We start from the raw sequence: 25,602 nt of genomic DNA, 5'->3' as shown, positions 1-25,602 counted from the left end.
AAAAAAAAAAAAAACAAAACACCTGATTACACACAGAAAATATTCTGCCCAAACATCCAAGATACTAGAAAACTAAATTTCCTTTATACTGCCTTTCTGGTTCCATATACCTTCAGGTTTTCAAATATCTGTAAGGAAAGACCTACAAATCTATGGGATACCTCTTCCTCAATGTCTCCACAGAAGTTAACAAAAGATTCTGTTCCATATGCGATACATAATGAGGCAAATAACATCACACCCCCACACATATTTACCTTCTGTACCTTACAGATGCCACAGAATCCTAGAGGAGTCCTGTGGTTTCTGCCAGCACAAGACATGCACTCAGCTTTCTTTGTACGTCACATTGATATAGTTGGAAAGTTCTGTAAATTGCAGGAGGAAACAAGGATGTAACACAGTTACACATTAATTATGGTCTTCACTAGAATCCATGGAAGAGTTCTGGAAATACCAACTGATTGTTGGGAGCCAGGGGTTGGACTAGATACCTGTAGCAGCCCCCTCCAACCTCAACTACTCTGTGAAGACTAGTATGGAAGCAACAGAAATATAACAGAAACAGAGAGGACACCATGTGGTTTTTTTCTAATTTTTAGATTAAGGTCCAACCTGAAACAAAACTGGTGACAGAACTAGTAAGTGTAAAAATGTTGAGCTATCCTGAGACTGTGTATTTCCCATGCTTCAATCCCATATAAAGTTCTATATAGCAAAAACTGGGAAAAAAAATATTGAAATCTATGACCACTAAGCACCTTACACTGAAGCTTTAAAAACAAAAACGAGACAGAAAAGAGACTATTCATTAACTTTCCTGAACAATTTCCCTCTTTTCGTAACTTGAAATCCTAGGAAAGGGAGGAAGCAGGTAGTATAAATTCTTCTAGAGCGCAATTTAATACAATCTACCGGAAAATAACAATCAAATCCTCTGGAGAGGTTACAAATTCACATTGCTGAAGCTATTTGTAACTAGTAAGTCTCAAATAAAGCCCACTCAAGTTAGAACTGTGATACAGTTAAGAAAAAATTGAACCAGGAGACAGCTAGCGCAGCTCAGTCTGCTCCTTGTGCATAACTACCGTAACCAAGTAGAACCTGCAAGTGACTTATGTAGGAAACAAAATTAATTACTGGAAGCACCTGAAGCATTTGGTATTTCATGGGATTTTGATGCAGGTGATGGTTTATTCACACACATATACAGTCTTCACTACATTCACACTTGAAAATTGCAAGTTAAACCGTATGAACCTTCACACAGCAGCTGGACACTTCAGATTCAAACTAACCTACGGTTGATCAGTTATTACACTTTTTAGATTAATCTGTAATAAAAAAGTATCAGAAAATTCACATAATTTTTTGCAGTTACCCAGCAGTTCCATTGCATCATCTTCATTGTCAATATCTTCTTCGGTTACAGATGGAGCTGTGCTTTGAGCAGAGTCAAATGAGTCCTGAGAAAGCATGGCAGCCAGCAGTTTCTTATGTTGCTGCTGTTGTTGTTTGAGTCCTTTGGTCTTTGGCTCCATTTTTAAGCTGTGAGGGACGAAAAGCACAACTTTCTCTTACTTGTTAAGTTAACCATTTGTCAAATTACAGTAGCCCACGACGTCCTCCAGATCTGCAGATTAACACCATCAGATCACACACAAACCAGTCAGTTATCACTCATTCCCTGATCATTGGGTGTTATATGTCAGTTTGTGTTTTCAGGTCCTATCTAAACTTTTGATTGCATGATGATGGGAAATGTCCCACTGACGTTATAGACATTAATCAAGTCTAAATAAGCCACGTACACAGAGCAGCAGGATGCCAATTACTGATCAGTATTGCCAAGGCACTGATCACACAGCAACAAAGCAGACCACAAAGAACTGCTCCCTTGAGTAGTTATCACAGCCCCACAGGATTAAAGACTAACAGTTCTCATGGTTTGTTGAATTGTGTTCCTGACCTAATTAACAGACAACTGGAACTGCTCAGAAGTTAGCAGAAGGGTCTAAGGCAGGACTGGCTATAGTCAACAGTTTCTGATACCTTAAAGCATCAAGATAAAGACAACAGGACAGGAGTTTGGTGCCCCACAGGCAGTTATCAGCAACACCTCAAACTGTCTTACAGTCTGTTGCAGGAAGACAGGTAAGTTGCAAATGTATGAAACTCAGTAGAATCAGTGATAAGATCACTTCTCCTTGCAAAGATAAACACTAATAAGACAAAGCAGACTTGGAGATGAAGAATGAGCTTTGAGTTTAAGGCATCGGGTTATGGATGAGGCTTCTGCAAGCTCTAGTTCATTTCAGGATCTAAAAACCAAGAGCATCATATTAAAAATCACTCAAATTCCCCACTGGGTACATACATTACCCCTTGAGGAAGTTTCCCAAGAGCCTTGCTTCTTCTCAGAATTTCCCCAGGAACTTTTTCATGTAGAAAACTACTAACAGTGACTTTGGAATGAGTTTAAGCCTATTTTCACAGTGTTTGAATTTCTGAAAGATGAGCTTGGTACCAGCAGAACTGCAATCTGCACTTTTATATGGTGCCTTATCACATTTTAATACCTTGCCTTGCTCCCTTAGAGCAGCAACAGAGAAGCAGTACAAAATCAGTGACAAACACGGACTTTGTAGCAGTCCAGAGTATTAAGGGCAAAAAGGTGACCCTTCATCAGTTTGACAAGACATCACTAATACAGCTACCTCAGACTGGCCACACCACCTTTCTCAGTCAAAGCAGCAGTGAAACCTGTCCTTCCAGTTGCTTCCAATTTATTCCTCTTCTTTTTTAAAGCAACTGGGCCTGGCTTTCAGATACACAGGGTCTGTGTCTGTTGGTTAGCATCATAGGAACGTATGTCTTCAAGGAGGAAATCGTGGTTCTTTCCCACTGACCACTACTTTTTGGTGCAAAAAGCGAGGTTCGTGGTTGCAAAGACAAAAACCAGACAATACACAGATTCCCAAGTATCACATACTATGTATAGTCACTATGATCTCCAGAGGAACATGTCATTCCCTGCAGCCTACTCAGCCCCCTACAGAAGGCTGTGAATGTGTAAGGATTCAGCGCTTCCCCTGCCACCAGACCAGAAACTTGTATGCTATGGTTGCTGAAAACATCACAGAGGGAGTCACTTGACTCTGAAGAAAATTACTCTGGTCTCTAATTACTAGTGGTCTCTCAATGCCTAATCCTCTCGATATTTATATAGTATTTCACTGATGTAGCATCTCCTTACGCTTAGTGGTAGTAAAAGAAAACATATTACCTGGAAATAATGGGACTGTTACAGTTTTCACTTTCCTGCTCTTATGTTGTAACTGAAGGTTAGGATTAGTTTTGAGATTTTGCTACCTCATCACATAAATCCTGATAATTAGTGATGAATAAGGTATCACTTTTTAACAAAAATGTTTCTAAATCAAACTTAACAAGATATAATTTGAAATATTTAATGTGAATTCCAATTTGCTCCCTCTTTCATTTAGCAGGTAAAAATGTAACTGAATTATTCTAGGCTACATTAACTATGAAACAGATGAACAAAATACAGATGAGGTAGCAAAAAATTATCTACAATTGATAACAACCTCACTCAAATTTTAAGATTTTAATTTCATTTTATGCACCCCATACCATTCTCACTACTTTAGGATGCACTGGGTATATGAGACATTAAAACTAAATTATTATTACCTATATTACTTGTCTCATGCATTTGGTGTTCCAAAATCTGCTACACAGTATTTTAATTCCCAGTAACACTGAATCAGACCTTGAAGAAACTACCTGTTATTAGTGAACTATTATTAAACATTTAGATTAACCTTGATCAATGTGGGTCTTTTAAACTACCATATACAACTGGTATCAATTTTAGTATCAGCACTATCTTGAAGTTCTGCAATTTTATGATTATTTCGCAAGACTGCAAACATGCTTTTCACAAATGTCTTAAAAAAGCTGATTAAATACTAAAGAAGTGAAGAATTCTCCCAGACACAAAATCAGTTATCCAAATGTAAATTTGTATGCTGCATGTAATTTAGTAGTTATTAATTTCCACTGAAAACCAGTGGTCCTGCTTAATGATACATATCTTTCAACAGGTCTTCACCACTTCCTGCACCTAAAAATTAGAGCTATTGGTGTCCCATGAGTCTTTCTACCATATTCTCCTTATTTCATATGCCAGACAATGTGATTTTGTCATGATATTCAACAAGACTTCTCAAATACTATTCTCAAAGCCATTCATCACATTTTTTAATTATAGAATTAGCTGTGAGGTTTCTCACAGCTTGTACCACCCTTTACAAAGAAAAAAATCACTACTTTAAATCATCTTTGTTACTCTGAACTAAAGCTCTTTGGTCCCTTCTGGAGATTTGACAGAGATTTGACAGTGATGCTTATTTCTGCTTCTTCCTACTGAGAGAAGGAATACAACATTCTCAATTTGTTCTGCAATGTGGAAGAGATCTTTATTCAGCACTTTTATTGGACTGCTGAATAAAGAAAAACAAAACAATCCCAGGCCCTCACAAAGGAGCTGCAGTGCCAGTTGCTGATTCCATTAATTTCCCAGAAACTGCACTGGAGAGACCCTGTGTCTGAGTTCTGCTGGTTCCAGTCCAACATCTGGCTGAAGGATCACTGCTACACGCTGCGGCTTCTTTGAGATAGTAGTATTTGCAGCTTTCCCCACAATAACCTAATTAAAAGAAACATGAAGTACTCATGGATAATAAACATCCCCCAACATGTGATGTAAGCTAATGAAGGCAGCCTGGAAGAGTACAGCAAGTGACAGACCAGTTTCCTTGTGACAGGGAGGAGAATTCCAATGTAGAAGGCATATGGAGGACATAGTGGAGGAAGGAACACCTCAAAGCTCTTCAAAGTGAAAGCAGAGAGTTTCTGCCTTCTTAAAAGAAGTAAAAGGTGTCTGCTGCAGTCAGAATACTACTTAAAACAAGGGAGAAAGGATACATGGCTGAGGGAGAACCGTAGGTGTTTAAGCCAATTAACAGAAGCAGTGCACAAGCTTTACACTTAAAAAGAAAGCATGAATCCCTTTTAAAGGAAGGCTGTGAATACTCCACTTTCTGTGATAAACAGGTATCTTTAAATGACAGAAAATGGACTCCCTGTAAAAACAATAATCTCTTCCATGTAGCTGCAGCACATTAACAAACATACTCCCCACTCTCAGTCAAACTTAAATCACCAGAAAATAATTACTGCAGAAAACATGATTTTCTGTTTGAGAAAGAATTGTGATTAACACCAAGATAAGTGTAAGAACTGAAGATTAATTTAGAAAGTCCTGTTAAATGAACACAGATACCGTTTTCCTTGTCTATCTTCCTTATAAATGAGAAAATCAAATTTATCACTGAAGCGTCAAGAAGATTAACAAGCAGCTAGTACCAATCACTGAAGGTCTCAAGTGTCTGAACGGAGCTATACATCACAAAATTACAATAAAAGGGACCCCAACCATGCCAACATACACTTCGCTTTCTACATGGGTATAAAAACATCAGATTGTAAATGAGTATGAAGTCAATCACATGAGAAGATCCATTTATTCTGAAGGCTGCCACACTATAGCATGGGAATTTAAACGCCTGGCACTCTGCTGTCAGAAATGTGGTGTTACAAAGACTGCTCTGCTTCACAAATTATAAACTACCTAGGTCAGATGCAAATCCCACCTTCCTCCAGGACTGCTGCTGTCCTCGCTGTCCCACTGCTCGTTTTTATTTCTCGGCACTGGCGGCTGCAGCATCTCCGCAGCGAGTGGGTCTGCATCATTCTCTTCACGGCCAACCCATTCTCCAACCACCCGAGGTCTGAGAAGGGGGGAGGGAAAACCTGCTGTGTCCTGCAGAGAAATACAAAACCCAAACAGAAATACCGTGCTTTTTGTTCTCAACCACACACGTAATGAGGAGAAGAAAAGTGGAAAATAAAACTATTGATTTAAAAAAAAGTACAAAACCAGTACAGCACATCATAATTTCAGAGGGCTACAAAATACCCATAATCATGGACTAATGAAATTATTCCCATTAAAAAAATTCCAAGAGCAATTTGCTCACCCCAATGCCTCTAATCTCTCTTATCTCTTACATCTGAACAGCAACTGTAGAAATCTGGAATATCACTGTGAAAATTTGTAATTTTTTTTTTTTTTTTAATAATGCACAACTCTTGAAAACACAATTGTCAGTTCTGCCAAACAACAGATGAGGTCACCTGTCTAATGAACACCCCTACCAAAAGACTGCTGTAGATTAATAGCATCACTCTTATTTGCATTATGAATTAATGCAAAGCTAATAAATACATCTGCATTTGGCACTTTAAAAATAACCCTGCTGGGATTTACATAATGTATCTTTCAATTTGGAAAATGGTATTAACATTTTAATAGAATGCATTTCTGAATCTAGTACTCAAATTTTTAACCACTTACTGGGAGAAGATATCTGGAGAGGATTACAAGAAACAATCAAAATAAAACTGGAATATTCAAAGCCATAGCAATGATTTGCATCGTTATATTAGGAATTTATATTAAGGATATTAATTCTCCTTAAAAAAAGTATGAAAAAGTTATTCTGAGGTGGTATATCTGATATCAAGGTAAATAGAACAGTTGTAGATAAAGACCCACACATGTAGGCAAAAAAATAGAAATTAAATTATGGGACAGGAATATTTATTTTGCTTGAATTAGAGCAGTATTCCAGGCACACACTGTTCCTAATTAAGAGAAATAAATTCTATTCCTATCCCTTAATGAGAAAAAAATTTAGAAAAACAAATCCTTGGCTGTTACCTAGTTCAGTGTCTCAATAAATATTCCTGCCATAAGACAATGCTTTCCAAACAAAAAGCTTCTAGGCAAAGTACAGCACAGTGATCACTTAGGCTAGCAACCATATTTTCTCATCATCCTAAAACCAATCCATTTTTAAAGTCTCTTCCTAATTGACACAAATATGGTAAACGCACAATTTGAAGTAGAGGCCTCTACAGAAATGAAAGGAACTAAGAAAAGTCTGCAATCTAGTTTCCTATGAAAATCTATTTTTACCCTGCTCTGGTTAATGCCATAATTTTGCTCAGCACAACTCCAAGAGCTTCCATTTTGACAGAGCCAAACGTGACCCCTGAATTAGTCTAATTCAGCCCTTGTTCTCTTATCCTGCTTTGCTCATGTTCAGAAACATTGCTGAAATGGGTACAACCATAAAAACCCATTTTAAATGTTATTTCTCCAGGACACTGGAGTTTCAGCAGCATGGCTGTTGGGTGGGGATTTAAACTTCCACTTCCCAGAGATGTGTCCAAACAGACTTAGGAAGAAAACCTGATGTTCAGAATGAATTTGGTGGGTTTCCTCTAGAATTTTTTAATCAGACTAGAATTTTGTGGATTTCACAGGAACGCTGACATCCTACTGCAGCTTCTTTCTGTGCATGAAAATCTTCACATGACTGAGGAGCTTTAGGAAACTAAACGCTTTTATGCATAGCTTCTGTTCAGTAGTAAGGAGAGTGAGTCAATTCAGAAATTTGTATTAACCCTGCACTTCATCCCTACTATCGGTGAGTCACAAGGTGTCCCTTCTCATTTCCTTTCCTTACACAGTGTCGTTGTAGTGCCAGCTACTAATCTTACACAGCTTCCGTGGCCTAGAGATGCGGGCTGAATCACCAAGAGAGACATTGAACTCTGCAAGTCTGAACAAATGAGATGAAAAAGGAAGGGATCTTTACAATAAATCTGTTCTAATTGCAGTACTCGTAGGAATTTCTTTTGCAATTATACCAGTGAACTGAGAAATTTTATTAGACTGTGTCAAATGGAAAGGTTCCATTCTGACTGAAAGACTGACCTTGTCTGTTTTTTTCTCTACCTCTGTCTTGGACCAAAGCCCTGAGTACTGGCACAAAGCTAATAATAGCAGATACTTGGCAAGAATCCATTTAAATGAAACACTGTTCCACAAAAGTAATTGTAATTCAGAGCTAACTAGATTTCCAAATCCAAATGCTCTAGTAACTAAGGAACTAACTAATTAACTGGATTACTTGGAGGAGGAGTTAAATCAGCCAACAATACTGATTGAGTACTCCCTTGATCCAGCTTACTGTAGCCAGAAAGAAATATTTGTTTAAAAAACACTTAGATAAATAAGACACAAAAATAAAGAAACATACATAAACACTCTCTGTCTTCTCTGTGTTCATAATCAAAACCACAGATAAGAGAGTAAGATTATGAGCTCTGTCCTAGTCTTCAAGAATGTTCCTGATTGCCAGGAAAATACAGCAAGGAAGAGCATACAGAAGAATTTATAATTGTGTTTAGTTTTACATCTGTCACGACATCTGTGTAATGCCAATGTTCTAACAGAACTCAATGCCAGGTTTGGGCACACTACCCTAGAACCATGGCATGCACCTAAATGGTTAAATGAATGTGGTTTCAAAAATTCTTTCAGCGCTACCACAGCTTAGATAAGGCAGCTGTAGTATCAGCACGTTTCTGCGAAAGGAATTGCAATGAGCTTGACCATGTTTATACCTGAAAATAAACATCACCTGGGAACATACCCCTGTGAAATGGAACAAAATTCTGTCCAATGTTAAATCATTACTGGTAATCTTTGGTTGCTTTTGGCTCATGCCAAGTGTTTATTGTTTGTTTCTTTCTTTATTTTACAAATAACTTTTGATTTCAAGAACATTCAATTTACCTGCCCTCATTAGAAACATATTAAAGCAGATGCAGTATTGTTAAGGTTTCACATAATCTATGCTACCGAATACTTGATAAGTTTTATTTTAAAAATGCTCACCACCCTCCAATTTCAAATCACAAACAATAAAATATATGGTAACAAAAAGGAAGTGACTCTTCACTCAGACTAGATCCTGAGGAAATTCACCATTGATGTTCCCCATGTCAACTGTCACACTCAATAAATAAATTTTAAAAACATTAATGTTTTTGAACAGTAATTATCATACTTTAAAAAAATTAACATAGAATTATCTCCTAAAAAATATACATAAAAAGTACGTGATAACAGGCTCTAGCCCAAAATGTCTTTTTCCTCTCACAAAGAGTATTTCATATTTTTTCAACAAACAAAAACAAATGAAAAGGATTTCCTCATAAGTATTCTTAAAGGTAAGGCTTCTAATGGGAGGATCTTCTTAATTGTATTTCTCATCATTCCTGAGCACAGTGAAGGCAATAGCAGGAAGGAAGACTTAGACACTGTTACATTCCTAACGTGAACAATGAGATAAAGCAACATCAAGGACAAAATGAGAAGTGAAGGCCATGGCTTTGAAACAGCCACCCCAGGTGCACATGACTGTATTGCAACAGAGATCAACCTTCTCCAAGTGGCCTTTCCTGGAGAATCCAGTGGAGGTATTTTATAGGCACTTGTGTCGGAAAGGTTCATGCCCTCATTTGACCAGGAGAAAGGAAAGATACTTTAAAATCTGTCTCCTATACTAGGCATTATTCCTGTGTCTTATATACCTTTAGATCTTATTTCCCTGTGAGTAATGGTTTCGGACACCAACAACCACCCACAAGATTCTTGGCACTAGAAGCATACTGGAAGATAAACATGTTGTTTCATTTGGAACAAAATTAGCATAATTACTCTTTCAGCATAGAGTTCATTACAGCTAAAACTAAAATTAACATAAAAATCTCCAAAACATACCTGAGAATTGAGAATACATGACTCCATGAATAAGAAGCATTTAAAGCTAATTTTTTCCAAAAGATCACAACAGACTATATTAAGCAAAGATAGTATCAAGATCACAAACATTTCCATGGCCTCACTGAGAGTCTCTTAAACTGAATGAGAACTTTTCTTCATAGTTGACAGCCCATCCTGGATCAAGCCCTTAATGTATAAACACATACTGTGTACTTATCCATACAGCTTTCCACTCTGAGCCCCACAGAACTGACCTGTGTATGTCAGCACAGGGAGGTGTAGCTCTCATTGCCTAAAATTACCACAATCATCTGTCTTTTTGTAGTGTTCATTAGGCACAGAGGAAATCTTACCTTATCAAGTTCATCAGAAACAGCAATGCCTGAAAACAGAAGAAATTAAAAAAAATAATAATTTAGAAACATCTCTACAAATGCCTTTTACTACAGTAAGTAAAAGTAAGGTTTAATCCGAGAGGTTTACACCTTGTTCTCCGCACTGTACCATACCATAACACATATAATACTTTGTTCCATTACTGAAATTGCCTAGAAACAGTATACTCTCAACTTTCCTCAGCTGCAATGTGATCAAAGCAAGCTCAAAAAACTATGGAAATGAAAACAGCAGCTGTGCCAGTGAAGTGACAATGAACCTAAGTATACTTTTTATTCTGAAATTAAACCAGTAACATAATATTTACATATGGTCACATTATTGTGCAAGTCTCACCCTGACCAGCATGAATAAAACCACACTGCAATTTGAGGGCAACATGGACATAACTCTCCTCTCTTTCTCCACGGTTCAATGTGGAAAGGATTCTATGAAAAAAGATGGAATTTAAAGAGAGGAAAATCTCCAAGTAAAATTTCACAATACAATGCAAACTAGTTTTTCTAAATCCTCTGAACAAGAACATGTTTATTTGCTCTTGTCCTTTCAGCTGATGCCTGCCTGAGGTTTCCCTAGGTTTGTTTCCATCATGTCATCTGACTCCTTTAACTACGACTGTCCTGTGGCACATATGCACAACTGGTCTCAGAATTTTTAATTCATCTACACGCTTCAACAGTAACACATGGAGAGATCAAGTAATCATACATTTAATGTTATCATGATGAAAACTCTGATATAATGAAAGCAAAGCATTTTGCAGGTTCCTATGAGAAACATTTCCAGGTTAGAACTTCAATTCAAAAAAAAAAAAAGACAAGAATCTACTGGTGGTGAAGTAGAGAAGTATCCATGCATAGGAAGAACACATATTTGAAAGTTGTATTCTAATTTATATCATGCTATTAAGACAACTTCTTTCAATGAATGTCAGAAAGGATTTGAAAAATAAACAGCATCAGCTGAGCAGAGTTACTCTTTTTGAAATCACATTGAAGAGTGCCACCATCAGCTAATACTCACAGATGGATTACAGTCGGAATTAATGAGGTAGCTACATGCCAATTTTATGTCTTTAAAAATTCACCCTTTTACAAGTAATTACGGGTGTCAAATCTGGATCAGGCATCACAAGTACCCAGCCCACTCCACTGTCTGTGGAACTACACGCAGTTTGAGGGCACTTGGGGCTACTGCTGAGTGTAACAACCCTTGGGGATGTAAGGGAGTTGGAACAATAAAGTAACTGGTCTGAACACGGTTTCCCAGCACTTCAGAATGGCTCCACAGCCTCAACTGGTGCCATCTCTGATCAGCAACACCTCTGAGTGGGGCTGCTTGTGCTAGCACAGCCTCTCTTGACTGGAACACTTCCACCCTGGCTACAGCTTGGTTTTTGAAGAGAACTGGAAGAACAAGGTACTCCGGATTGCAAGAAAGGTCTGGCACACTCAAACTAAACAAAACATGACTACCAGACAACATAATAACAACTCAACTTGTATTAATATTTATTATACTGAAATTACTATTACCATGCCCATATTAAGCCGATTGCCCCAAAGCATCTCTCACTATATTAGCCATGTACCTTATGGCTTTTTTAAATACCTAAAATATTAAACCTTTTTTGTTTGTCATGCTTTTTTTTAAAGTTAACCTGGATTATTACAACTATTCTTTATAGGGTTATCTTGGACTTCTGTTCCAAATCTTCCACCCTATGGCAATCTGCAGCAGCACAATGGAAACAATGGAGGAATAAATATGATAAGCATGAGACCATCATCTTTGATGAAAAATCCACCTCCCAAAATGTGTCTGCCCTTTTTGAGTCTAGAATTATCTTCTACAGTAAAGAAAAGACTTTCTGCTTAGGACATTCAGCTTCATTTCTCACTTAACAGGCAACAAACTTTCTATTAAAATAAAAATGAACATTGTTAATAACAATTCCATGAGCCTTAAAAATGCTCAGCTTCTTCATACACGGTTCTTAGCAGGATTTTATTTGTTGCTGCTCTCCTGCAACAAATACAATCAATCCAGTGTCTAATGCATCTCCACTCAGTGATATTATTCCTCTCTGATGAGTGACTTTTAGACTTTGATGCTTTCAATTCAACAGCATAAAATCAATCTCCCAGTGCATCTCAAGTTCTGTAACCAGCTCCAGGACACACACAGAATTACTATTTTACCATCATTAGCATGGCAGCTTTGAGCATGAACACAGGAATATTTCAGCATGTGTCAATCACCCACGGGTAACTGTTCCAAGGCATTCTCCTATCAATCATAAATCCAGGGAAGCATGTGCTCCCCCACTGATGGGACAGGTCATCCTCTCAGATGAACTTGCATTGCCCATGGGAAAACCTTGTGCCATCCTGTGGCATGGTAGATTTCAGCCCCTGTGCCAGTTTCCACCATGCAAGGTAAATTAAAATTATTTCACACCATCCTTGGGTTATAGAGGACATAAAATGATTCCTCTGCTTGCACCAATCAAAGCATTCCCTCCAGAAGATATGTACACAAGAACCAAACCATCTCAGTCATTTCTATATAGGAACTGTAATAGATTTGTCATGGGCTTGATAGACAACGTTGTATTATTTCCTTTACTTACACTGAGGCATTCTACAGCTTTCAAAATTAGACATATTTCCTCCAGTAGTAACTCAAGGGATTTTCTGTGAAAGCATATTGAATTGAAACCCCAGAGTTCTTGCCAATGAGGAGCATATGTCCTTCTATTATTTAAAAACTATCAAATTTCTGTAGTGGTACCCATCTTAAATTAGGATAACATTCCTCCCAACACCTAGCCATATAAGAACCAGGGGAAATTGTGTAATCTACAAGGGCCCACACATTAACATGTCAGCACACTATATATCTGTGCAGTCACTATATACAAACACGGATTTAATCCCTCCTCCTCATTGTGGGATTAAAAAATAAAAATAATTAATTCCCAGCAAAAGAACCTCTCACTTAGACATGCAGCATTTCTATAGCCAAATTTGTGAGTGGCTCCAGCTGAGAATGGCTTCAGGATTAGGTTTGGTGAGTAATGAATTAGGCAAGCAGAGAGAAATAAAATCCAAAGCACCCAGGAAATACTACATCCCAGAAGCCCTCCTAGGCCAAGGTCATCTCAGAAGAAAATATTCAATACTTCAGAGTTTTTTAGAACTGTGGATTTTAGGAAAGGTGTACACTGCAGTAGGTTAGTTAGGATGGGTAGGAGCACACAACACCCAGTAGCCAAGCAGAGAGTCCAAGCCCACCCTCCTACTACCCCTCTGAATGCCAAACCCTTTCTCCTAAGAACTAGAAAGTACCACCTCTGAGATGAGTCACACAAGCCCTAGCCCTGCAATAGCATTAGGGCAACTTGTAGCGAGCCAAATACTGTTACAGAAAAGGACACTATACCTCAAAAAAGAGACTCTAGTCCTGAAACTTCAAGGCAGTTAGATTAGAATAGCAAATACCTCCACAAAGGTAATTAAAAAATTAACATCTGCAGGAAAAAGATACTTTTAACTGAACTAACAGTGATCTCTCAGACGTATAAGCCGCACTTCATAATCGAATAGCAATAACTACATTCACATTCTTCCCGTTTCAACCTCAGAAAATATCAGTTTTTTGTACTATTATTCATACATCACACTAAAAGCAAATGGATTTTATAAGCAAAGGCAGTATCGGATAACAGCTGCAGTATCGAGATAAAATTATCTTCCTTAAAGGTTTGAGAGCTTATCTACAAATGCCAATCTCGAAATAAATCACAAACATTGATCTCACACAGGAATAACACGATTTTAAAGTTCAGCCTGACTAGAAGAAAGGAAACAGTCCTCTACAGAATATTGATGACTAGTTTTGTGGTTCAATTAGCAGAACGCATTTAAGGGTAGAAGTGCCTGGTTTCAATGGGAAAACTCAGAGGTCTCAGATAAACATTTGTGGCACTCCCAGCTGCAATAGAAATAATTAAATTTCCTATCGTGCAGAAGCTTCTAAAAGAAACCCCATTCTAATGTGTTTCAGAGACTGAAAAAAGTAGTTCACGATACATATATTAAATTTCTCACATCCCACTTACTCACAGATTCATCCACAAAACCACAGACATGATTTCAGTGGTTTGTTAACATATTCTGATCATTTTTTGAACTAGTTCTACCCTTATAGTTATGAGAGTTTTATTCCTGTTGCTTTCCTTCTTCCCGTAAAAGACAAACAGAACATAGGCTTTTATGTTTCACTACTTTATCTTTTTCTTAAAGATAAAGGGGTAAGAACATGCTTGTCTGTCTTAAGATGTATGCTTTAAACAACATCAACTGATTCTAACATTATGAGAAGTAAATGTTGGAGATAGTCTGGAGGGACTCAGAGATCTTTCACTCTTGGAGATATTCAGCCATAGACAACTGACTCTGGGTGGCCCTGCTTGACCAGATGGCCTCCAGAGATCCCTTCCTACTCAAATATTCAGTGATTCCTTATGGTTCCCAGCAATAATTCCTACTAGGTTGCAGATAGCTTTCTTATTTACTGGTTATTTATTGATTGATTACTCCTCTTCCAAATGAAGAAATAAAGAGTACTTTTTCCTATCGCTTATAACTAGATATCATTATTTTGGGGATTCCCTCCAACTGGCTTGGATTGGTTACCAAATAGTTACCAATTTACTGACATTAGACTATCCATTGAATTCAAATCACAATAAATGTATTTCTTCCCCTCGGATTTGTAGCAGACACCTGACCTTAACGAGGACTCAAACATTACTTACAAAAAGTTGGTTCTCTCTGTTGAAAGGCTATGTGTAATTATCAAAAAGCACCTCACATTAAGTGTCATCAAATGCTGTTGCATCATGTAAATTGAAACATCCAACATTTTCAACATGCACTCTAGCCCTTAACAGCTCATAGGAAAGATGAATTCTTCACAAAGCAGGCAGACTTCACACCAAGTTTGCAGCAAGCTCTTGCTGCTTCAGTCCTTTTCTTACTCAAAACACCCATAATACACTATTTTCCATCTCTTGTTATCTCTTTTTCAATTCTCATAAGGTGGGGGACTGAAGTCAGTTATATTCATGAGCAATATGCCTAGCTGCATTCTCATTAAAAGGCAAACAGGCAAGAAGGTGAAATACAAGAGCATACATCTGAAATAGCTCAGAACTTTTCTTACTTATGATCAGCTGAGGAAAAAGGATGACAGCAACAAAGATGAGAGATCTTGCAATCAAGAAAACACACACAAGGGAAATGTGGTATCTTCCTGGATGTTGCCTCAACCACCAAAATGTTCCTTAAGTTGTTGACATGATAGTTCCAAATCCACTTCCATGACACACAGCTGATTGGAGGAGCAAATGAAACCCAGGTTCCCCACATGGGTAAGCCTCTGGACAATGATATTAAATCACCAAGCTCAAACACACTTAGACCATAACTATGACAATACTCTTCTCCAGTCTCCCAAAACTCATACTTTTAACACTGAGTGTGAAGTCACTTATACTTTCAAACTTCTAGATGTGTCTATTCTCTGAAACCACTCAAGATTTTCTATGTGCAAACTGTAGGCTACCTTTGGGAGAACAAAAAAGCCACATATATTTTCAATATTATACCTTTTATTTTTTCCCAAGCTTTTCACATTTTTCATTTTGAATTTTCTTATCTTCTTAACACATAAGAAACCACAGCACAGAACAGATTTACTTCCTGAAATCATCTGAAAATCAGGAGTACAAAAACTGGAAACAAGGACATATAGCTTGGAACTAATCTGATGCAAGTGTTTAAATGATAAAACCAAAACAGCTAAAGTGAGTAAACAACTCTCAAAAAACAAAAAAATCCACAAGATAAGATACTGTAATTACAACAGGAAAGGAGGACAAAGTAAAATTGTTAAATAAACAATTCAGAAACATTTAATGGATAGGAAAGGTGGTAAGAACCAGAAGACACAAATTTGTCAAGAATGAATTGCATCAAATCAGTCTGATTGCTTTCTCAACTAGGAAACTTGCCTAGTGGATAAGAGGAGGAAGTAGATGTAAAATACTTCATTTACAACACTTTATTTACTGTCCTGGATGATACTCCAGTAAACAAATTAGAGAATTGCCTTCTAGGTGAAATCTACTTCAAGGTAGATAAATATCTGGTGGGAAAAAACACACTTAGTGAGTAGCTTTCAAGGGCTGGTTGTCAGATCTGAAATGGAATCATGAAGAGGTCTGACAATATTCCCAGTAAAGATCTGGATGAAGAAACAGAGAGTGCATCCATGAGAGTGAACTAACATCAGGCTGCAAGTGATTTAAAGCACTCTGGGGGATAGGATTAAAGCTCCACAGTATCTTGATAAATCATCAGAAAACGTCAAGTGCTAGTAAAAGATAGTGAAGAACATTTCATTTGTGAAATAACTATGAAAACCTGACTCCAGCACACTGGCCAGGTACATTCACCTCCAGCCCAAGTGCAGAAGAGCTGCAGTGTTTTGCCCTGCAGCTAAAAAACTCAGTGGCAAAGGGAAGTACAGAGTGCTGCAAATGGAATTTAGATATAAGGAAGTCAGAGCTCAGTGGAACCTACAAAAGATTCACAAGGAAAGAAAGATGTAGGACCAAAGAGTGGATTTAGTCCTTTATTAGAACTTTCACATGTGATTGGTTTGTGTCTCCAGGCAGTGAATAAATAACCCTTCCTGAAAAACCAAACCTTTCTGTCTCTGTGTTAAGCTGGGTTACAAGTCTCTAAGGGAGAAACGTTGGAAATGACACACACCCAACACAGTAACATGGTCAGACAATAGCAGGGCTTCAGGTCAGAGACCCTGACTGGAGGTGGTTCAGCTCCTTAGAGGCAGATTGACCAGCTTATAAGAAATGTATTTGCAAAGAGCCCTGTAACTATACTACTGAAATTAATATAAATTTGAAAATCACTCAGAATGTAATTTTTGTGATCATCCTGAAACATTTCTGGAAAAGAGAAAAAAATTGGCCAAACTTCCTCCTGGTATTTGACACCATTTGGAAAAATGCTGAATCTCAAAATTCTCCACAGAAGAGATCTTCCATTCTTTGGTCAGCTCTGTTTCTGACTTCACCATCTGCAGTTTCTCCAGTAAATCAAGAAGTGCCAAGAATTTAATGACAGGTGAAAGTACTTCTCATTTAGATGTCTCCCAGGCCCCACCATAGCTAGTTCTCCTGTTGGGCGGAGAGGACTTTTTCTACTTTGGTAGTTGTTAGTAGTGTTTGCTCCCACAAGTGTACTTCAGAATTCTCTACCACACAAAAGACAAAAAAAAAAAAAAATAGCTATTCCTCATCACATCCAGTAATTCTCAGAGCTGTTTCTTACATGCATGAGCACACCATTTTTACACACTGATCCTGTTTGACTATTGTCATTGCTGAGACGGACACAACACAGAAGCTTGTGAGCAAGAAGACACTTTTATGGTTCTAACAAGACTTTTTATATCTTTACTTAAACACATGTGTCTATATATAATTGGTTCAGTCAAGGATCAACAGTTCAAGATTGGACTTTGCTGTAACCTCAAGAAACTTCCTTTATGTGTTCCTTCTGGCAATCTAGCAGTTTCTTCAGACAGTTCCTTATCTTGTTTACTCCGCTCTTCTCAGCCTCTTCAAGGAGACACGGTTATCTGCTTGCATTCCAATCCCTTGGACCAGCCAAGGTTTCCCACAGACTACGTCTTTTAAGGGATAATACTTAGGATTTGCTATGAAATTATTTGCTACTGTGTTTTTGATTATTTCTTTGAGATGCTTTAAAACATTCATATGAATTGCTTTTGCAAACTGTAATTAAGTGGGGTCAAGTATACAAAATACCTGTTTGTTTTCCAGTGAGAGGCCTGTTCTCCATCAATGATATTCAGGTTTCAGAAAGGTTAATCCAATCTGACCACTGCCACCCTAAGGAGCAGTGTCAGTGCTGCATGCACCCACCATTCTCCTTAAAGCAGCCGCTCGTGCTGATCTCTCTATGAGCTAACTCAGCTCACTAAACTAGCAGAAAGCTAATGTAACAATAAACAAGGTATCTTCAGCCAGCGGGAGAGCTGCAAAATTATCTCAGACATTCTGTAAACCTCATCAACAGGAATGTCACTGTTGATGTCACTGACCTTGGTCTCCATTAAACAGAGGCCATCTTCTTGATACATACTTCCAAGTTACAATTCAGGCTGCATGGTTACATTAAAAAACTAAAATCAATCAACTTACTGCGAGACAGATTCTCAAGGGCCTTTCCAAGTTTTTTGCTCTCTTGAAGAATATGATTTAGTTCATCAAAATCATGGGTCTCCGGTTTTGTCCTCCAATCCCATTTAGGATGCTCTATTGACCTTGGCACTAAATATACACAGATATATAGATGAAGTTTAGATTTGGTAGTTCAGACTCCTACATTAGAAAAAAAGTTGAACAATGAGTTTACAAGCTCAGGTAACTAAAGTGGAAATTACTTAACTATCCTATTTTAATAGCTGGAAACGTTTTCTTTGATTAATATGAAATAAACATGAAAATATCTGTGCACAAATCCAGACTTGGGATGATTCTTGCAACTGAACTAACTGGTAAACAGAACAATAGTCACAACTAGAAATAATAAAAATAATGCAATAACAGAAAACTGTAATAAAAGTATTGCATATGAAGATACTTAATTTACATCAAAATAGACTTGTATGTCCTAGGGGCTAGCAAGGAAAAATGCCAAAATGGAAATGAGTGACTGGTACTTTTGGCTTTGCTGGTCATTTTACCAGAAAGGAAGATGAAATATTTTAGATAAAGCTTTTAAACCAACATGTATATACAATTAAAATAAAAATCATAAAGTGTAGAAAATGGTTCATTTAAAAAGTGAAACAAAATATGTCCCTGTTGTTCACGTTGTACAGTCAATAATCTTTATTCTGATACTTAAAGTATACAAACCTGATCTTTGGGAAGCACAGTCCTGAGCTTACAGCCTCCTACTTGTTATCCATTAACAAAACCTTTGATTTAATTTTAAAATAACAGTTTCTTAGATGCTGAGCTAATTTTATCTACAATGGCAGGGAAGAAGAGAAGGCGTTTCTGAGACATGTAGGACCCACAACAAACAGAACCACATTGACCAGTGTGAGCATTTGAATAATTTGTAGAGATGAAAACAGAAACTATGCCATCCCTAAAACTGGAGTTTAACACATTCTTTTTGCCAGTGTTCAGGCCTAAGCCACCTGCTGCCTTCGTCACCAAATGCAATTGTTGGGGTGTCTCAAACACATCATTACTGTGCCAAAAGCTGCATGTGCTGGTGTAAGGATGACAATGAGGATGCCTAGTCCACTCTCCCAAGAGACAGGACCAGTTCCATTTATAAATAGTTGCTAACTACTCATTTAAAACTAACTTCAAAACCAAAGCCTATGAAATCAAATATATCTTGGTCAGCTTGGAAATTTTTATTTGCTATTTTAACAGCTAAGTAATTTATGCTTACAAACTTTATTTTCATTACATGATAAGAAGCAAACTTGCAGACTGCTACAGATCATGCAAAAAAAGCACCATCTTACAAACCTTTAGAAGTTCAGAGTTCTTTTATGGTGGTATGAGGAAATTATGCCCAGACTTTGAGTTCTGGTAGCTATTACAAAACGTGTTAAATAGCTGTTGCTTGAAATTTGTCTTACTGCTGACTGCCCTTTGTGTGAATAGAGAATCTGCTCCACTTTGGATCAGCTCCACAAGGCAAAGTTGAAGTTAAGTCAATCGCCATCTCTTACAGGTAAAGAAATGGGATGGTTTAAGACTGTCTGTCAAAAAGAAGGTGATTCCAACTCCTGCAGACATAAGCTAAGCCACCTTCAAACCTGACATCACCACAGTGTCAGACAACCCAGGGAATATTGAGATCTGTACCACCCACTCAGGAACCAGGAGAAGCAGAAGGGAAGTTAATACGTTAGGCTGCAATTACAGACGTTCTCAAAGAGAAAAGACAAAGGAGACACGAAAAAAGGACCTAAAGAGATAAAAGAAGGATGAAACACAGGAAACCTCAATAAGGAGAAGGGAAGAGCAGGACAAGCTGGAGTGTGAGAGCCTGGTTCTGCTTTGTGTACAAAAAAACCAAATGTTCCGTCTGGTGTCTTTTCTAAACTTTTACAAACGGTGAATATAAATGTTTAGAAAACTAGAAAAGAAATTCTATAATGAGGTCTACCTGGTTTTGCTCACCTTTGTGTTACACTGAGATCACACGCTCCTTCACTCGCCTGTTTTTTCAGCCATCACATCTTCCCCCTTCAGTGTGCCAACACCACACTCTGCAGCTTCACTCACCCTAGCCTACTAGCAGTCTGACGGACTTGTCTTTCCATGTCTACACTGAACACACCACATGTTGTGGTTTGAGGCTTTGAGTGGGTGTGTGACCTTCCAGCACCTGGGAGGACCCCGGGTGGGGGTGAGCCGTGTATTCCCTCCCCTTCCATTCCACACAGTCTGGAAAAGAGGCAGGAAGTGGGTGCTAGTCCCTGCTCCTGCCCTGCGGCTCTGGGGTCCAGTGCGTGCTTCGCTGCGTGGGACCCAGGAACTATTTCTGAGGGTTTTGTATATTTGATTTTACTTTTGTATTTCTCCCAATCTTTGTATATACTTTTTCTTACCTGCCTTTTTCGTTTTCTGTTTCCTGTTAAACAATATACTTTATTTTTTCATTTAAGTCCCAATCGGTTTTTCAAAGTCTCTCTCTCTCTCTCTCGCTGGGGGGAGAGGTGAGTACATAGTTCTGTTCCGTGTGGGTCCTGCCCTGAACCCCTTTTTACACGGAACAAGAACACTACAGAAATCTCACACTACCACCAAAACACATACAGGCAATAATTTAATATGGTAAAATCATGTACAAAGATGATCAAACCTTAGATATTCCAGGCTGCAGAAAATTTCAACAAGCTGAAATTTGGTATCATGTCAATTTGAAACAAACCACATTTTTAAATACAGTGAAGGACAGAGTTTTTGAGAAACCATATGGTTTTGAAATAAAATTTGTCATGGGACAGAACCTGAATGTAACAAAGTTCTACTCAGCAACTGTAGAGCTTCCAGGACCAGCAACTGCCAAGCCTATGGACCAACCTGCATCAGGAAAATGAGAATATCAAGACTCTGTCCTTACAAAGTAGGGAAACTTCCTTAAGAGACAACAGTCTGGTCCCTGCTTTCAGAGAAACATCCCAAAAACACAAGAAGCTTGGACTGCACCTCACCAGATGGATGGTGAGAAACCAGTCCAATGCACGGTGGAAACCTGCTCTGTGCACTGGTGTGCTCCAGGCTGTGTTCCAGTGAACAACTTTGTACTTCAGTGATAAAGTGTATCCAAACAGATACACTGTCATGGAATATTTCTGAGTTGCAGCAGAATTTTTCAACAATAAGTTTGTCTCATTCTACTGAAAGAAAGCTGAGAGGTAAGTTAGGCAGAATTAGAACTGATTGAAATGGTTATTACTTCTAGAGAAGACATAGTTCTTACTTACCTACTCTTCCAACTAATGAATGGATACTAGAACTAAAATCTTCTTCATTACATCATGTGGCATGCATATGTCCTTTCAAGGTTCATTTTCTGCTTGCTCACAAATGTTTTTAAAGTATAAACTTGTATCTTTCAAACTACAGAATCAACAAGCACTGGTCACAGTCAAATGGATGGCTTTTTGTGCAGCCTCCAGAATGTATAAAGACCACATGACCCTTCCTTGACATCTTCAGAAATACACAAACTTCTTCTGTACCTATGAAGTCCATCGTATATCATTGCCATGCTATGTCACTACACACTTACTGAAATTCTCCCATAATCCTCTGACCTTCCTCTTTATGATACTCACTCCTCAAAATCATCATAGCCGTCATTTTAAACACCTTATCACATTATCTGCCTCAACAAATGCACATCAGATTCATTTGCACACGTGTTATGAATTCTGTCACAAATACAAGATCAATACTGGTTTCATCTTTTCAAGACATGATTTCCAGACAGAATCAGAACAGTTGTTCATTAAATCCTGCAGTTCACTAACACATCATGTGACCATCATAGCTCAAAGAACAAAAATATGTGTGTTAATATTGAGTATAAAATTACTCATGTATTTAAATCTCACAACAGCATTCAGATTAGAGTTCTTTGATAATGCAGCCAAAATGGTTCTCACAGTACCTGGATATTAACAGGCTAATAGAATGATGGTTTACAGCCCTAGACTGACCAAGGGCAATTAGAAGGGCACTACACTGTAACTGTAAATGTGACATGGTGAGAATGGTGAACTGAAGCAGAGTGAAAGGATGAGCTGTGATCTGGTTTAATGTGGAGCTGGTGAAGAGACCAACCTACTTTGCCTAGCAGTAGAGAGCTGGGAATCAAGAAGTCTGTTTCACAAACTATTTAGGAATTTCCAGATTTGTTGTTCTTCAAACATAGCATGTGGTCATCTAAATATTTCATTAAATATATTTAACTATATATACACACACACAGAGACCTAGCTTCAAGCCTCTTCCTTACAGTCAAGAGCAGCAAATGTTTCTTTGACTCCCCTTAGTCCAGACTTCCCCACCTTGCTTTTAAAGGAAAGCCAGCAGCAAGTCTTCTATTTCAGCATCCTATAGATCTCTGTTCTCATCTGGCCCAAATAATTACACTCTCAATTACTAAAAGATTTTGCTGTTATAAGAATTTCAAAAAAGCTACAATCATCAATAGAAGAAAACAGAATTTTACAATTTATTTTGGAGAACCAGGCTTGTGTACACATTGAGTGTGTACCTATATATACATATGAATACTGTATAGGTACTTATTTATGTCAAAAATGCATTCAAAAATCAAGCTTAAAAACTAAATTTCTTCAATAGCCTGTGCATAGAAAGCACTATTTCATTAAGGCTTGTTGCCTCTTTTTTCACTGCTCCTATTTTACAGGTCATTGCCAATATTCTCTTCAGTCACTCTACTTCTATTCTGCCTTTACCTTCAGTGTACATTTAAATTCCTTCAGCAGCTCTCAGAGCACTGCACTTGTTCTGCTGACACTGCCCCCACAGCTTCAACAGTATCTGTTCATAATTCACAGACTTGCATTGTCTGACCCACTGGAACAATCTGTTATTAGGACCAATATCATCAAAAGAGATTTTATACATGCAAGATCACAATGCAAACTAAACATTAAATCATGAGCAGTATCTGAACATAAAACTGTACAAGACACCCAGATGTTATCCTGGTTTCTTTTATCCATCTAGAATTTGTCTACTTATAGATGAAAACAGAGTGTTTTTAAATACTCATATTTCATGTTAAAGTAAAGCTAGAATCGAATTCTTAAAACATGTATCTCTAGAAATTTCAACTGCTCATAGTTTGATTTCTATGTTAATCCTAATTCCATAGAAAAACATACTATGGATTTGGAAGTATGCACATATACATAATATAGTGAAGCTTTCTTACATAACTTAGACTCCAGTGATGGCGGAGAAATGTTGGACATTGCAAGGTCGCTCTTTGATTTTTTAGGCTTTTTTGCATTTACTTGCCAAGGTTTATCATAACTTCTAAAATCTCTCCTTGTTTCCTTATTTTCTGTTAAAAAAAAATCAAATCAGGCAATTATAACATTTGCAAGGTCATTTTTCAAAGGCTTAATAAACAAACGATAAAAAACAAGATCCCCCAAATCCAAGTCAGCTCTTTTTGTCCTCCTATTCCTGAATTTTAATACATTCCATATATTTTTACCATTTCCTAAAGACTAAAATTTAGAAAATAATTACTATGATTTTCATTAAAAACTTAACATCCTATTTTTTATAAGGAAAATTCCTTAATGTCCATTTCTTCTCTTCGATGTTTTACTGTCTATGCTTAAAACTTTACATTTTATATAAATAAAAAGTTGATTTGACAGGCAACTGATGTTTTGACTACCAGCAACTATATAAGATCTATTATCATCTGAAAAAGAGCATCAGTCCATTTTTAAATACAAAACCAGCATTCTAATAGTACCTTATAGTAGAACATCAAAGCTCTGATTTCTACTTTAGAATCAGAGTAGATATTATTTAAAAAAAAATAATAATTTTATGCTTCTGAAGATCTATGATCATAAGTTATTAACGTAATAATTTATATTGATATAATTATTACAAAAATAATTAAATTATATTAAATTATATCAAGGTATAGTGATATAATTATTCTAAATTATTAATTAAAATACATTAAATGAACTGGATATCATGACTATAAATTATTAATGTAATTATTAAGTGTTGAAATGATGGGATTGTTAAAAATGTGTATTATTGAAGAAAACACCTCAATAGAGGCTCATCTCAGGCACAAATATAACACAGGATGGAAATAGAAAACAAAGCAAAGAGTAACGGAAAGCAAAGAGGATAGTGGGCAAATCAAGGTATCTGCAACTTCTTTCTCACTGAGACTGGGATTGTTTCCACCTTGTAGCTCTGACCCATGCTCACACAGGCGGAGACAACATAGCTGATATTCAGTATCTACTGGACAAACGAGATTTATGACACATGCTCAAATCCACAGAGCGGTATCTGTTCATGAGGTACAAATGCATCCAGGAGATGATGGATGGAGGTGTGAGAGGATTATACTGAAGACTAGCCTTTTCTAGCACATGGAACATACCTGAGGTTTCACTCTCTGCCCAAAGGGCAGCAGAGCCAGACAAGGTTCTCTGAAGCTGACTGCGGTTCCCCTGTTTGGACTGAAGATGGTTGATTAGAAATGGTATTGGTTGATCGGGTGTTTCCGTTATCAGCTTTGTCATCAGCTCCTTTAGGAAATGAAAACAAAACAAAAAATTAGTGGCATATTGCACCTAAACTAGTCTTGTACTTACCAAAAGTACAGGATCAGTTATAAAGGAAAAGGCTGCTTTCAACTTCAAAGAAAGCAGCTGGAAACACCCTTCTCCTCCAACTTCTAGCTTTGTCCTGTGAGACTTTCATCTCAGAAGTGCTCTTACCCTGTACACACAGTCTCTTATCCACCAGAATTTACATTAAACAACCCAACTCCCACTGCCTGCTCAAACGTACCCCAAACAGTCTGAATGCTGTTCATTTACCCATTCAGAACAAGCACCTGTCAGAGCAGCGAAGAGCTCTTCTCCAACCCATATATTTTTCTCATTGGAAACTGGTGTATCAGGAAGGATGGTTCATTTTTGATCTCAGACATGTAACAGTGACCTGGTTAGAA

The 25,602-nt window shown here is 37.5% G+C and overlaps 1 protein-coding gene across 1 annotated transcript; it reads right to left on the bottom strand.

The window, feature by feature from the left end:
• Window positions 1-1,381: 1,381 nt before the first annotated feature.
• LOC103772646 (chromosome unknown open reading frame, human C8orf34) lies at window positions 1,382-25,168 on the bottom strand (the record flags this gene model as incomplete). The annotated part of the gene is made up of 6 exons (XM_008939988.1): window positions 25,027-25,168; window positions 23,812-23,943; window positions 18,504-18,632; window positions 10,141-10,169; window positions 5,739-5,908; window positions 1,382-1,548 (listed from the first exon to the last, which is right to left on the bottom strand). Coding segments are annotated over exons 1-6 (769 nt in total), but the record flags the coding sequence as incomplete, so codon positions are not given.
• Between the last annotated feature and the right edge of the window lie 434 nt (window positions 25,169-25,602).

The sequence above is a fragment of the Merops nubicus genome, unplaced genomic scaffold (genome assembly GCF_000691845.1).
Source record: "Merops nubicus isolate BGI_N331 unplaced genomic scaffold, ASM69184v1 scaffold9705, whole genome shotgun sequence".
NCBI lineage: Eukaryota > Metazoa > Chordata > Aves > Coraciiformes > Meropidae > Merops > Merops nubicus.
This window is presented reverse-complemented; position numbering and strand designations above follow the sequence as displayed.